This window comes from Abramis brama (assembly GCF_963993115.1).
Source record: "Abramis brama genome assembly, chromosome: 10".
Taxonomy (NCBI): domain Eukaryota; kingdom Metazoa; phylum Chordata; class Actinopteri; order Cypriniformes; family Leuciscidae; genus Abramis; species Abramis brama.
Window position 1 is genome coordinate 8,693,145 of NC_139972.1, and position 13,945 is coordinate 8,707,089.

Here is a 13,945-nt window from a genome sequence, read left to right on the forward strand (position 1 = left end):
GACGAGACGTAGGCTAAATGCTGGTCATGTGACGATGACTAAAATACATGTATAATGCAATATCGTTGACGAATAAAAACGAGACTAAATGTGGTTTACAAAATAAAAACTATGCTAAAATGTCTCTTCATTTTCGTTGACCAAAACGAGACGAGACGAAATGTTATAACGTCACGACGAATGAGAGAGTTGTGCGTGAACCCATAGCTTTGTCGGGTTTAAATTGTGGTTTGCGATCTGGTCACCCGATTATCAGTGAATTTAACAATATTACTCCACTATTCTATTAAAATGTCTCATTGATATATTTGACACATTCATAATCATTACTTTTGCCGGTTCTTTGTGACAGCTGTATGTTATTGGCAGCGTCTCGTTACATGAACGCGTCACCGCATCAGCACCAGAACATGGAGATTTTATTTTAGAGAATAATCGCACAACCTATTCGATATTCTATAATTAAATAAACTAATCGAATATCCAAAAATCGTGACTCATCCCTGCATGGAATCTCTTGTTTCTTTTCCCAAATCTTCACTCACGTCTCACCCATTTTTTAAAGGGATTATAAACGTTTCTTCATTGGTTCGCTTTTAATTAGGCCTATTATATTCGTATTCTTTACTGTGGTAAAGTAGAAAAACACTGTAGGACAGATAGCCTACATTTGTACTTGCATTTGCATGTCAAATTATTTTTAACACAGTTTGTGCTTGTTATATTAGACGCGCACAAGTTTAGTTGTAAAGCGCGTTTCACACGGGGGGGGGGGGGGATTTTTAGTTTCACTTTCTCTGGCAGCGCAATCTCAAACATAGCCTAAATATTTCGCCCTTGTGGAGGATAAAATTCGCTCTTCAGACCAATTTACATCAAGTAGAAAACACGAAGATATCATAAAGAGATCGATGGTCTCCGTCCTGCTCGTGTCCCACATCCCTCTCAGAGCGCAGAGTGGCTATATCACGCGTCTTTGTGTGGAAATATAAAACGAGTTTTTTTTTTTTTTTTTTTTTTTAAATAACCTCCCAACCACCGCCGGTAGTTGGTCCATTACCGCGGTGGTAAAAAAAAAAAACTGCCACCGTCACAGCCCTAAATATACTAAATATAATAAGATAACCTTGTTTGAAATTCTATATTGACTGGGTTAAATAGAATTGCATTACTAAAAAGAGACTAAAATACAATTTTCATTGACTAAAACTAGACTAAAATGTCATCAGTTTTCATCGACTAAAACTAGACTAAAATGTCATCAGTTTTCGTTGACTAAAACTAGACTAAAATGTCATCAGTTTTCGTCGACTAAAACTTGACTAGACTAAAAAGAGTATGAACGTGACTAAAACTAATAAAAACTAAAACGACAGCTTGACACAAAGACTAGACTAAAACTAAAATTAAAACAGGCCGCCAAAAACAACACTACAGTCTGGTTAATGATGATCTCCAGTTCAAGCACCTTATGTTGTGATTGCTAGCCTATATTTAATTTTTATGTATTAAATCCAGGAAATTTGTTAATGAAAAAATTATTAAAATTAAGATACAATTAATACAAAACGAAATTCGTTTTAAAGAAAGGATTTGTACTTTCTGTTTTGAGGTCTCTGTGAAAGTTTGAAAGTCTTTTAGTGCTGCTTTCAGAGCGCTCGCGTCCATAATGGAGAACTGTCACGTAATATTGTTTTTTCCTCATAAATGCGAACACGAAAAATAAAAGACAAAAGACTTTTAAGTAAAACTTACTCCGAAATTGTGTCCTCGGCGGAATTCGCTCTTCAAAATGCTGCCGTTCATCGTCTGAGTTACAATCTTTCTCTGAGGAAAAGGTGCATTCTTCCTCGCTGTCCAGAATCATCTGAAGGGCGTCTTTACCGGAGAAGCGTGCCATACTCAAAACGCGATGAACTATCAGTAAGTCTGATGAAGAAACTGTGTTTTTATGGCATTGATCAGGGGCGTATGCGATGCATACTAGATCACCTAAACTATTTACCATGTGAATAGCGCCGGGGGCGGGGCGGGCGCAGCTTATTATAGAGATAATGAGGCAGAAGGAAAAACGGTACCTCTCCTTGCTTTCAAACGGATTACATGAGTTGAAAACATTTGTTTTTTATATAAATTACTTCATTTAAAATAAGAGATTTCAAGCTTCATAAAGACATATCTCACGTGTCTGTGTGAGAAGTATTCGCTGAGTTATGGTTCATTTTCGGACGCGTTTCAGAATGGACTACACTGACAGAGAGAAGGCAGAACTCGCTTCGTGTTTATTTTTCTTTATTTGGCGAAAAGCACAACACTTTGTTTTTATTGTGAGTATACACAAAAATAATACACATTTAACAGAATCGATTGATGTACGAAACTCCTATGAAAAATCAAAGTCAACAGAGTATTTATGAGTTTCTTTTACACTGATAAAAAAAAAGCGAGCTGGTATCGCCGGCGATACCGCCGAACTCAGGGGGTTAATTATGTTCATCTTTCTGCATTGACAATTTCTAAAGTATTGTTTTTAATTTTGTAAAATGAAAACACACACACTAATTGACACTCCATACATATTACATAGTGCAGATCTAAGTAACAGTAAAACTAGCCTATATTTATTAATTTGTGCTTTTAAGTTTGAGCTTTCTCTTTAATAATGGATTCACTGCTAAACTGATCTGATCTGAACTGAGAGAGTGAAGTGTGTGTCATTGTTCTCTACAGGTTGAGGGATTGTGGCGTCACAGATGAAGGTTTTGCTGCTCTGACTTCAGCTCTGAGATCAAACCCTGAACACCTGAGAGAACTGAGTCTGTCTGGGAATAAAATAGGAAAATCAGTGAATCTGCTGTCTGATGTACTACAGAATCCTCACTGTAAACTGGAGAAATTAGAGTAAGATCATATTTGACTCTCACACATGAATCACAATGTAAAGTATATTTGAAGTGTTCAGCCTCTTTCTGCTGCTGTGAGTTCAGATTATTGAGCTGTAAATGATTGAACATGTTTTACATCATCAATCAATGACACGTTTGGTGATGTGAGCTGCGTTACACGCGGGATTGAAATGGTGGCTACAGAAATCTCTAATGTTTATTTTGGTCATGGCTTGTCTTGAAAAACGAAGACAATGTGACAGTTGTTGTAGGAGAAGTCACACTGCAGGACTGAGAGTCAAATCTTCAGACACTGCCAGAATCTCGTCGGAGGGAAAATTTGATCGCAACAGTCATTAATCGGCTGTCGGTGAACATATCAAATAGAGCTGCACGATTAATTGCAATTAACATGAAATCGATTTTGCTTATTGCTATTATGAAATCGCAAAAGCTGCGATTATTTATTATGTGCAGCTTGTCAGTGACGTACGGCTCTGATCAGTAGTAAACGCTGCTCCATCTGAAAGCACTGCGAGTTTGAGTCGCTTTTAATGTGCATTTGAAAAGCAACACACATCAAACATCTTTCCAAACAAAAAGACAAACTAACGATCAAACACTTCAGGTTTTGGCCTAAGATCAGTGGAAACTTTTAGGATTTTAAAAATTTGTCTCAGGCGGCCAAATCGTGGCCAAAATCCCACAGTGTGCAGTCGGCTTAAAGTCGACATGAAATCAATATTGACCCCATTTAATTTGTTAGCGCATATTACTAGTCTTGTGGTGAACAATTAATCCATGCAAGTTAATACACAGAAAAAAATTGTTTGCCGTCGTAATCTTTAATCAAAATCTGAAAAGTTACTTCCGGTCTGGAATGGCGTTCCTTTTCTGATGACGTCAGTTTGACGGCTTGGGTTGAAAACGCTTAACCACTCCCCTCAAACCGTTAGTCTGCTATGAGCAGAGATGGAGAGGAGGAGCGCTAAAGTAAAACCCTGCCCTCTGTTCAATATTCCGTTTCACTTGGAAATACATCACAACACTGAAGAAAAGTCGTTTGCAACTTCCGGTTCACAGGGACTTAAATAGTAAAACTAGCCTATGTTGTGAATAGTGTCATTTATTAAAGCAGATTTTGCACAAGACTGAATTTAATATAGTGCAAATAAGAGATTATTTTTCCTGATTGAATGATACTTCAGATGTTTTATGATCATGTTTTGTGACATTTTAGATCTCAATCTAATGATCCCTAAAACATTAATTTGTGCTTTAAGTTTGAACTTTCTCTTTAATAATGGATTCACTGCTAAACTGATGTGATCTGAACTGAGAGAGTGAAGTGTGTGTCATTGTTCTCTACAGGTTGAGTTATTGTGATCTCACAGATGAAGGTTTTGCTGCTCTGACTTCAGCTCTGAGATCAAACCCTGAACACCTGAGAAAACTGGATCTGTCTGAGAATAAAATAGGAAAATCAGTGAATCTGTTGTCTGATGTACTACAGAATCCTCACTGTAAACTGGAGAAATTAAAGTAAGATCATATTTGACTCTCACACATGAATCACAATGTAAAGTATATTTGAAGTGTTCAGCCTCTTTCTGCTGCTGTGAGTTCAGATTATTGAGCTGTAAATGATTGAACATGTTTTACATCATCAATCAATGACACGTTTGGTGATGTGAGCTGCGTTACACGCGGGATTGAAATGGTGGCTACAGAAATCTCTAATGTTTATTTTGGTCATGGCTTGTCTTGAAAAACGAAGACAATGTGACAGTTGTTGTAGGAGAAGTCACACTGCAGGACTGAGAGTCAAATCTTCTGACACTGTCAGAATCTCGTCGGAAGGAAAATTTGATCGCAACGGTCATTAATCGGCTGTCGGTGAACATATCAAATAGAGCTGCACAATTAATTGCAATTAACATGAAATCGATTTTGCTTATTGCTATTATGAAATCGCAAAAGCTGCGATTATTTATTATGTGTAGCTTGTCAGTGACGTACGGCTCTGATCAGTAGTAAACGCTGCTCCATCTGAAAGCACTGCGAGTTTGAGTCGCTTTTAATGTGCATTTGAAAAGCAACACACATCAAACATCTATCCAAACAAAAAGACAAACTAACGATCAAACACTTCAGGTTTTGGCCTAAGATCAGTGGAAACTTTTAGGATTTTAAAAATTAGTCTAAGGCGGCCAAATCGTGGCCAAAATCCCACAGTGTGCAGTCGGCTTAAAGTCGACATGAAATCAATATTGACCCCATTTAATTTGTTAGCACATATTACTAGTCTTGTGGTGAACAATTAATCCATGCAAGTTAATACACAGAAAAAAATTGTTTGCCGTCGTAATCTTTAATCAAAATCTGAAAAGTTACTTCCGGTCTGGAATGGCGTTCCTTTTCTTTTTTTGTTTACATCTTTTTATTGGAGAATCAAGGATGTTACATTTTACAGGAAGTGAAACAGTTCTCCAGTTTCATTTTATCTTAAACAACTAAAACCTTATACAACCCCCCCCCCCCCCCCCCCCCCCCCCAAAAAAAAAAAAAAAAAACACTACTTAATGGCAACCCTTCCCACCCCCCAAATTTTGACAACAGTCTGGGAAAACAATCTTTTTCCATTTTGTTTGTTACACAGTACTTCAAAAAAGTTCAAGGATCCACACATTGAAAACAAGCACACAGCTACATGCCCACATTTCGACCCCAGTTGATTGACAGGGCTTTAAACTCACAGTTTCACAATTGTCAGTCAGGCTACTCAGTTCCCACCATATCAAGGTGATTGACCATTGATGTGAATAAACATATATAGAAAAAATGAAAATAAAAAAGGAAACAGAGAGAAGTAGTAGTAAATTGTAAAATATAAAGGAGTCTCATACTTCAGGCAATACTTTGAGATTCTCAAAATATGTCACAAATGGTTGCCATTTTAAGTAAAATTTCTGGACGGACCCTTTCAACGTGAATTTAACTTTTTCTAGTTTAAGAAAAAATAAAACCTCACTTAACCATGTGGCTACCGCTGGTGGAGTAGCGGATGTCCAAACCAATAAGATTCTACGACGGGCAAGAAGTGATGTAAAAGCGATAATGTCCGATTGGTCCCGGGTTAAAGTTAAGGTCTCCTTTGGAATACCAAATATTGCAATCAATGGACAGGGCTTAATTTGAATTTTTATAACTTCGGATAAAGTTTGAAAAACAGATGACCAATATTGATTTAGACAGGGGCACAACCAAAACGCGTGAGTTAAATCAGCTGGAGAGAAGGAGCATCTATTACAACTCCCGTCTGTTCCTGGATATATATCTGCTAACCTAGCCCTACTGAAATGAGCCCTATGCACTACTTTAAACTGAATGAGCCCCAAGCGTGCACAGGATGAGGATGAGTTAATCCTTCGTAGTGCATCCTCCCAGTGTCTGTCCGACAACTCAACCATCAATTCGCCTTCCCACCTGTTCTTAATTTTTGAAAGGTCATGGTTTTCCAGAGACATAAATTGAGAATATAGTTGTGATATCAGTCCGTTTTTTGGACGGAGGAGGGTCATTTCTTCCCATGCTGCCTCGGTAGGGAGGACCGGGAAGGAAGGGAACAGTGCTTTGACACAGTGGCGTACTTGGAGATATCTAAAAAAATTACTGCGTGAGAGATCATATTTCTGGCATATATTATCAAAACTATCGAACCTTTCTTTACAGTACAAGCTTTTAAAACAGGAAAGCTGCTTCCTGCCCCACTGAGTAAATGTTAAGTCGAGAGAGGAGGCTGGAAATAAATGATTCTTACAAATAGGGCTAAGGGGGGAGGGAGAGGTGAATTTGTAATGGTTTCGGAACTGGGCCCAGATTCTAAGGGTGGACAATACTATGGGATTGGAGGTAAACTTGGACCACTTTGTGGGCAGGGAGGAGTACACCAAAGCAGGGAGAGAGGACGAGTGGCAAGAGTGTGCCTCAAGTGTACACCAGTCGGTGTCTGGCACATGGAGCCAGAATAAAATTTTCTGCAAGTTAGTTGCCCAATAGTAGTGGATAAAACTGGGGAGAGCTAGTCCCCCCACATCGCGACCCCTCTGAAGTAAGCCTTTATTAACTCTTGGAACTTTATTCTTCCAGATGAAGGAGGTAACGGATGTGTTAACTGATTTAAAAAATGATTTAGTGAGGAATAACGGTAGACATTGAAACAAATACAAATATTTTGGGAGTACGTTCATCTTCACCGATTGTACCCTCCCTGCAATAGTCAGAGGTAGGCAGCTCCACCTTTGAAAGTCAGCTTTCATTTGGTTAACTAAAGGTGTAAAATTAGCCCCAAGAAGAGAGGTGAAGGAACGTGTAATGTTTATTCCAAGATATTTGAAACCGGAATGTGTTAAGTGAAAGGGGACTGCTTCTTGTTTAATTTGCATTGCCAAATCATTAATGGGAAAGCATTCGCTTTTCTGATAATTGAGTTTGTAGCCAGAAAAAGACCCAAAATTATTCAATAGTGATACAATTACAGGGATGCTGGTTTCTGGATTGCTTACATAGATCAATAGATCGTCTGCATACAGAGAGACGCGATGTTCCTCAGTCCCACGCCCAACCCCCCGAAATAACAATGACGACTTTAAAGCAAGCGAAAGAGGCTCGATTGCCACTGCAAACAGGAGCGGGGATAGAGGACATCCTTGACGTGTCCCACGAGTCAAGGGGAAAAATTTGGAATGAGATTGATTAGTTTGAATACATGCTTGTGGGGACGAATAGAGCAGATGAATCCATGCCAGAAATGTGTCACCGAACCCAAACCTCTTCAATACGGCAAACAAGTATTTCCACTCCACCCGGTCAAACGCCTTCTCCGCATCCAGAGAGATTACAGCTTCTGCAGTCGAGGAAGGACCAGGGGAATAGATGACGTTAGCAAGTCGGCGAATATTTGAAAAAGAGTGGCGGCCCTTTATGAAACCAGTCTGATCCTCAGAGATTACTTTGGGGAGAACAGATTCTAAGCGATGTGCCATTACCTTGGCTAAAATTTTTATATCAACATTTAGGAGGGAGATAGGACGGTAAGAGCCACAGTTAGTGGGGTCCTTGTCCTTTTTGAGGAGTAGTGTAATCTTAGCTTGTGTGAGGGTTGGGGGCAAGGAACCGTTTCCCAATGATTCGTTAAATACTTCTAGCATAATAGGTGCAAGTTTATCTTTAAATTTCTTAAAAAATTCGGGGGGGTAACCGTCGGGTCCTGGAGATTTACCAGTTCGCATGTCTCCGATGGCTGCAGCGATCTCTGTCAGTGCAAGAGGTCGATCTAACATCTCCCTATCTCCAGGCTCAATAGTAGGTAATTCTAAATTATCTAAAAAACTGTTCATATTCGTAACATCTAATGGAAATTCAGACGTGTAAAGTGTAGAGTAAAATGTTGCAAAAGTATTATTGATTTCCTTTGGGTTGGTGACTATGTTTTGATCCTGATCTCTCACTTGGGGTATGAGCCGTGAAGCAGCCTGACGTTTCAGCTGGTGAGCCAGCAATCGACTAGCTTTTTCTCCATACTCATAGTAAGTGCTCCGGGTCCGCATTAATAAGTATTCAGCCTGGTTGGTGGATAGAAGATTGAGCTTAGACTGTAGAGCTATCCGTTCTTTATATAATTCTGGGGAAGGGCTTTCAGAATATTTGCGGTCTAAATTAAAAACTGAATCCGTCAGGTCTTGTATTTGTTTGCGGCGTTCTTTATTGACATGTGCTACATAGGAGATAATTTGTCCTCTTAAGTACGCTTTTAAGGTTTCCCAAAGTAGGGAATATGATATACCTTCCTTCTTGTTTACTTCCAGAAAAGTATCTATATTAGTAGCCACATGTTCGCAAAATTTCTCGTTCGAAAGCAACAGGGAATTAAGTCTCCAGAAGGGTTGCTCTCTAACGTTCAAAGTGAAAGAAAGGTCTAAGATGAGTGGTGCATGATCTGAAATGATGATGGCCAAGTATTCAACCGATTTCACTGCAGGGATGAAGGAGCTATCTATAAAAAAGTAATCTATCCTTGAGAAAGAGTGGTGAACATGAGAAAAGAAAGAGAATTGTTTGGAGGTTGGATTTTGAAACCTCCATGGGTCTACACAGCCATTTTGTCTCATGAAGTCTGAAAAGACCCTCGACATTGCAGAAGGTGAGGTAGATTTAGGGCTAGATTTATCTAGCAATGGGTTAATTGTACAATTAAGATCTCCTGCAAGGATCAGTCTATGTGTATCTAAATTAGGGAGAGATGACTGAAGCTTATTGGCAAATTCAGTATCGTCCCAGTTAGGGGCATACACATTTACCAAAAGAACGGGTGTTTGAAATAGAAGGCCCGAGACAATGACATATCGACCATTGGGGTCTGCAATAATTGCATTTCGTGAGAATTGAATTCGTTTATTAATCAAAATTGCCACCCCTCGCGATCTATTATTAAATTTGGAATGGAAGATATGATTAACCCATAATTTACGGAGTCTGGTGTGATCTTCTAACCGTAAATGTGTCTCCTGCAAAAACAAAACATCAGTTTTCAATTGTTTAAGATGGGAAAAAATCCTAGAACGTTTCACAGGACCGTTCATCCCCTTAACATTCCAGGACAAAAACCTAACTGCAGCTCCCCCTCCTGAGCTTGTACCACCTGCGTTATTCATCATAGGAGACATCCAAAATGTGTATGATTAGCCTGAACCACATAGCTATGTGCATCCTCAGAAGATAAGGTTTTGCCATGTAAATAAAATGTTCCCCAGTTCTCACGAAACTTAAGTTGAAATAGAAAAAACAAAAAAATAAGAAATAAACAAAAAAAAAACAAAAAAACATTGAACACCCCAAACCTAGATCTTCTTCCCCAAACGAAGAAAACCGCAGGAATTCCCAGAGGGAAGACTTCCAAGACGTCAAACGTTGTCTATAACTCCTATCCTAACCTGAGAATGGCTCCTCTCTCAGTAAGTGATTTGTGTTCTACCATAATTATCTGTTCAGCTCACCTTGAGAATAAAGAAAAAGGGGACCAAACTAAATAAATAAATTTGAAAGTAATATGATATATCCCTGATTTGCATCTGTGCAATTACACAGAGCACAATTGGACTGATAAAAGTATGTAAATTAATTCGAAGTGACTGACCTAGTTATGTATCCAGCTCACTTAATTTACCTTATTAAATTGACCAGTCTGTGAAATGGTAATATGCCAGTTATGTGTGAAAGCCACATTAACTAAAACAACCCTGCCATGTTTAAAAAAAGAAAAGAAAAAAAAACGCTGTTGCATATCTAAATCACAGAGGCCACTACGTTGTTATTGTACCTTAAAACATACGAAAACAAATAGTCCCAAGGAGTCAAAGTATCTAAGCTGAAAGTTAGGCTTACTTTCATCTTCTCGTAAATATTCTGTGCTCCAGCATCATTTAGGCTACTTTCCCCAATGAAGCTCCTTCTCCGGAGTCTCGAAAATCAACGTCTGTCCGTCATGAAGGACGCGGAGCCGGGCGGGATAAATAAGAGCGAACCTGACGTTCTTCTTATACAGGAGGGATTTCACTTCTTTAAAAGCAGCTTGTTTCTTGCCGAGTTCCGCGCTGACATCCTCGTGGAAAAATACCTTATGTCCCCTGAAGAACAGCTGCACTCGTTTCCTCGTTATTATGCGGTGTTTGTTTTGGAAGTTGTGGAAGAGAACGAGGAATATCCTCGGCCGTTTGGAGCTAGCGCCGGGTTCGGCGGTCGGTTTGGGTCCCACTCGGTGCGCGCGGGAGATAATGAGGGGATGTGGGAAGAATTCCTTACCCAGGACTTCTTCGAAAAATTCAGTCATGAACTTAACTGTGTCCAGCCCCTCCATATTCTCCGGGATACCGACCACTCGCAGATTGGACCTACGGGAGCGATTTTCCAAATCCTCCACTTTGTTTTTGAGCCTCTCGTTTTCAGCTAGAAGTGCGGTGCATGTTGTTTCGATAGCCTCAATCCTGTCGCTGTGTTCGTTTAACCCTTCCTCCATGTCATGGATACGTTCTTCGTGGGAATCAAGCGACGATTTTACCAGTTCCAGGGATGCCGAAATTGGTGCCAGTGCATCGCCGAGTGCTTTTTTCAGGAGGGAGTCCGTTTGCTGTGCAAGGTCGGATAGAAGCACCGAGTGAAGCTTAGCAAGATCAGCAGGTAACTCTGAGCTAGGGCTAGCTTGTGTAGCCATGTTGTCTTCACTTGTGGCATCTTCGTCCATCTCTGTCGTTTTTTGCCCACGGTCACGTCTCTTTGGTCTCATTTAGTTGTGCAAAGTTATGCTTAACATACACGTAATCAACTTAAGGTGCGTCAAACTTTATGCCGAAAAAATGAGGTAGAAAATAAAAAAGTAATTCGGGAGCCACTTCTCACACGTCTGTTCGCTACATGCTCAAACCGGAAGTCCGGCGTTCCTTTTCTGATGACGTCAGTTTGACGGCTTGGGTTGAAAACGCTTAACCACTCCCCTCAAACCGTTAGTCTGCTATGAGCAGAGATGGAGAGGAGGAGCGCTAAAGTAAAACCCTGCCCTCTGTTCAATATTCCGTTTCACTTGGAAATACATCACAACACTGAAGAAAAGTCGTTTGCAACTTCCGGTTCACGGGGACTTAAACAGTAAAACTAGCCTATGTTGTGAATAGTGTCATTTATTAAAGCATATTTTGCACAAGACTGAATTTAATATAGTGCAAATAAGAGATTATTTTTCCTGATTGAATATGATACTTTAGATGTTTTGATCATGTTTTGTGACATTTTAGATCTCAATCTAATGATCCATCAAACATATTAATTTGTGCTTTAAGTTTGAACTTTCTCTTTAATAATGGATTCACTGCTAAACTGATGTGATCTGAACTGAGAGAGTGAAGTGTGTGTCATTGTTCTCTACAGGTTGAGATATTGTGGCGTCACAGATGAAGGTTTTGCTGCTCTGACTTCAGCTCTGAGATCAAACCCTGAACACCTGAGAGAACTGAGTCTGTCTGGGAATAAAATAGGAAAATCAGTGAATCTGCTGTCTGATGTACTACAGAATCCTCACTGTAAACTGGAGAAATTAGAGTAAGATCATATTTGACTCTCACACATGAATCACAATGTAAAGTATATTTGAAGTGTTCAGCCTCTTTCTGCTGCTGTGAGTTCAGATTATTGAGCTGTAAATGATTGAACACATGAGCTGATCCTCAATAACATGAAACTGCAGGACTGAGAGTCACACTGAAATACACACTTTCACACACAATCAACATTTCAGTCTCTTGACTTTAAACAGACTCGAGCTCAACACAGTCAGAACTGAGAAATGAAGAACATGCTGGATTCATTCTTACTGTTAATTATGTTCATCTTTCTGCATTGACACTTTCTTAAGTATTGTTTTTAATTTTGTAAAATGAAAAAACACAGACACACTAATTGACACTCCATACATATTACATAGTACAGATCTAAGTAACAGTAAAACTAGCCTATATTTATTAATTTGTGCTTTAAGTTTGAACTTTCTCTTTAATAATGGATTCACTGCTAAACTGATCTGATCTGAACTGAGAGAGTGAAGTGTGTGTCATTGTTCTCTACAGGTTGAGTTATTGTGATCTCACAGATGAAGGTTTTGCTGCTCTGACTTCAGCTCTGAGATCAAACCCTGAACACCTGAGAGAACTGAGTTTGTCTGAGAATAAAATTGGAGAATCAGTGAATCTGCTGTCTGATGTACTACAGAATCCTCACTGTAAACTGGAGAAACTGAGGTAAGATCATATTTGACTCTCACACATGAATCACAATGTAAAGTATATTTGAAGTGTTCAGCCTCTTTCTGCTGCTGTGAGTTCAGATTATTGAGCTGTAAATGATTGAACACGTTCTACATCATCAATCAATGACACGTTTGGTGATGTGAGCTAACTATCAAACATTTCAGGTTTTGGCCTGAGATCAGAGGAAACTTTTAGGATTTGCAAAATTTGTCTCAGACGGCCAAATTGTGGCCAAAATCCCACAGTGTGCAGTGCAGTCGGCTTAACATTAAAACTAGCCTATGTTGTGAATAGTCTCATTTATTAAAGCAGATTTTGCACAAGACTGAGTTTTAATATAGTGCAAATAAGAGGTTATTTTTCCTGACTGAATGATACTTCAGATGTTTTATGATCATATTTTGTGACATTTTAGATCTCAATCTAATGATCCCTCAAACATATTAATTTGTGCTTTAAGTTTGAACTTTCTCTTTAATAATGGATTCACTGCTAAACTGATCTGATCTGAACTGAGAGAGTGAAGTGTGTGTCATTGTTCTCTACAGGTTGAGTAATTGTGGCGTCACAGATGAAGGTTTTGCTGCTCTGACTTCAGCTCTGAGATCAAACCCTGAACACCTGAGAGAACTGGATCTGTCTGAGAATAAAATAGGAAAATCAGTGAATCTGCTGTCCGATGTACTACAGAATCCTCACTGTAAACTGGAGAAATTAAAGTAAGATCATATTTGACTCTCACACATGAATCTCAATGTAAAGTATATTTGAAGTGTTCAGCCTCTTTCTGCTGCTGTGAGTTCAGATTATTGAGCTGTAAATGATTGAACACATGAGCTGATCCTCAATAACATGAAACTCCAGGACTGAGAGTCACACTGAAATACACACTTTCACACACAATCAACATTTCAGTCTCTTGACTTTAAACAGACTTGAGCTTAACAGTCAGAACTGAGAAATGAAGAACATGCTGGATTCATTCTTACTGTTAATTATGTTCATCTTTCTGCATTGACACTTTTTAAAGTATTGTTTTTAATTTTGTAAAATAGCACACGCACGCAAACACCAATTTATCACTCCATACATATTACATACAGATCTAAGTAACAGCAAAACTAGTCTATGTAGTGAATAGTGTCATTTAAGAGATTATTTTTCCTGATTGAATGATACTTTAGATGTTTTATGATCATGTTTTGT

The 13,945-nt window shown here is 39.0% G+C and overlaps 1 protein-coding gene across 1 annotated transcript in view; it reads left to right on the forward strand.

Moving 5' to 3' along the window:
* LOC311090814 (uncharacterized protein) overlaps positions 1-13,945 on the forward strand; it is a 189,835-nt gene that overhangs the window by 143,842 nt on the left and 32,048 nt on the right. Inside the window, exons 16-20 of the mRNA XM_084126357.1 lie at positions 2,731-2,901; positions 4,257-4,427; positions 11,865-12,035; positions 12,560-12,730; positions 13,288-13,458. Of these exons, the coding sequence (XP_083982483.1) occupies positions 2,731-2,901; positions 4,257-4,427; positions 11,865-12,035; positions 12,560-12,730; positions 13,288-13,458 (855 nt within the window). The remainder of the gene's footprint in view (positions 1-2,730; positions 2,902-4,256; positions 4,428-11,864; positions 12,036-12,559; positions 12,731-13,287; positions 13,459-13,945) is intronic.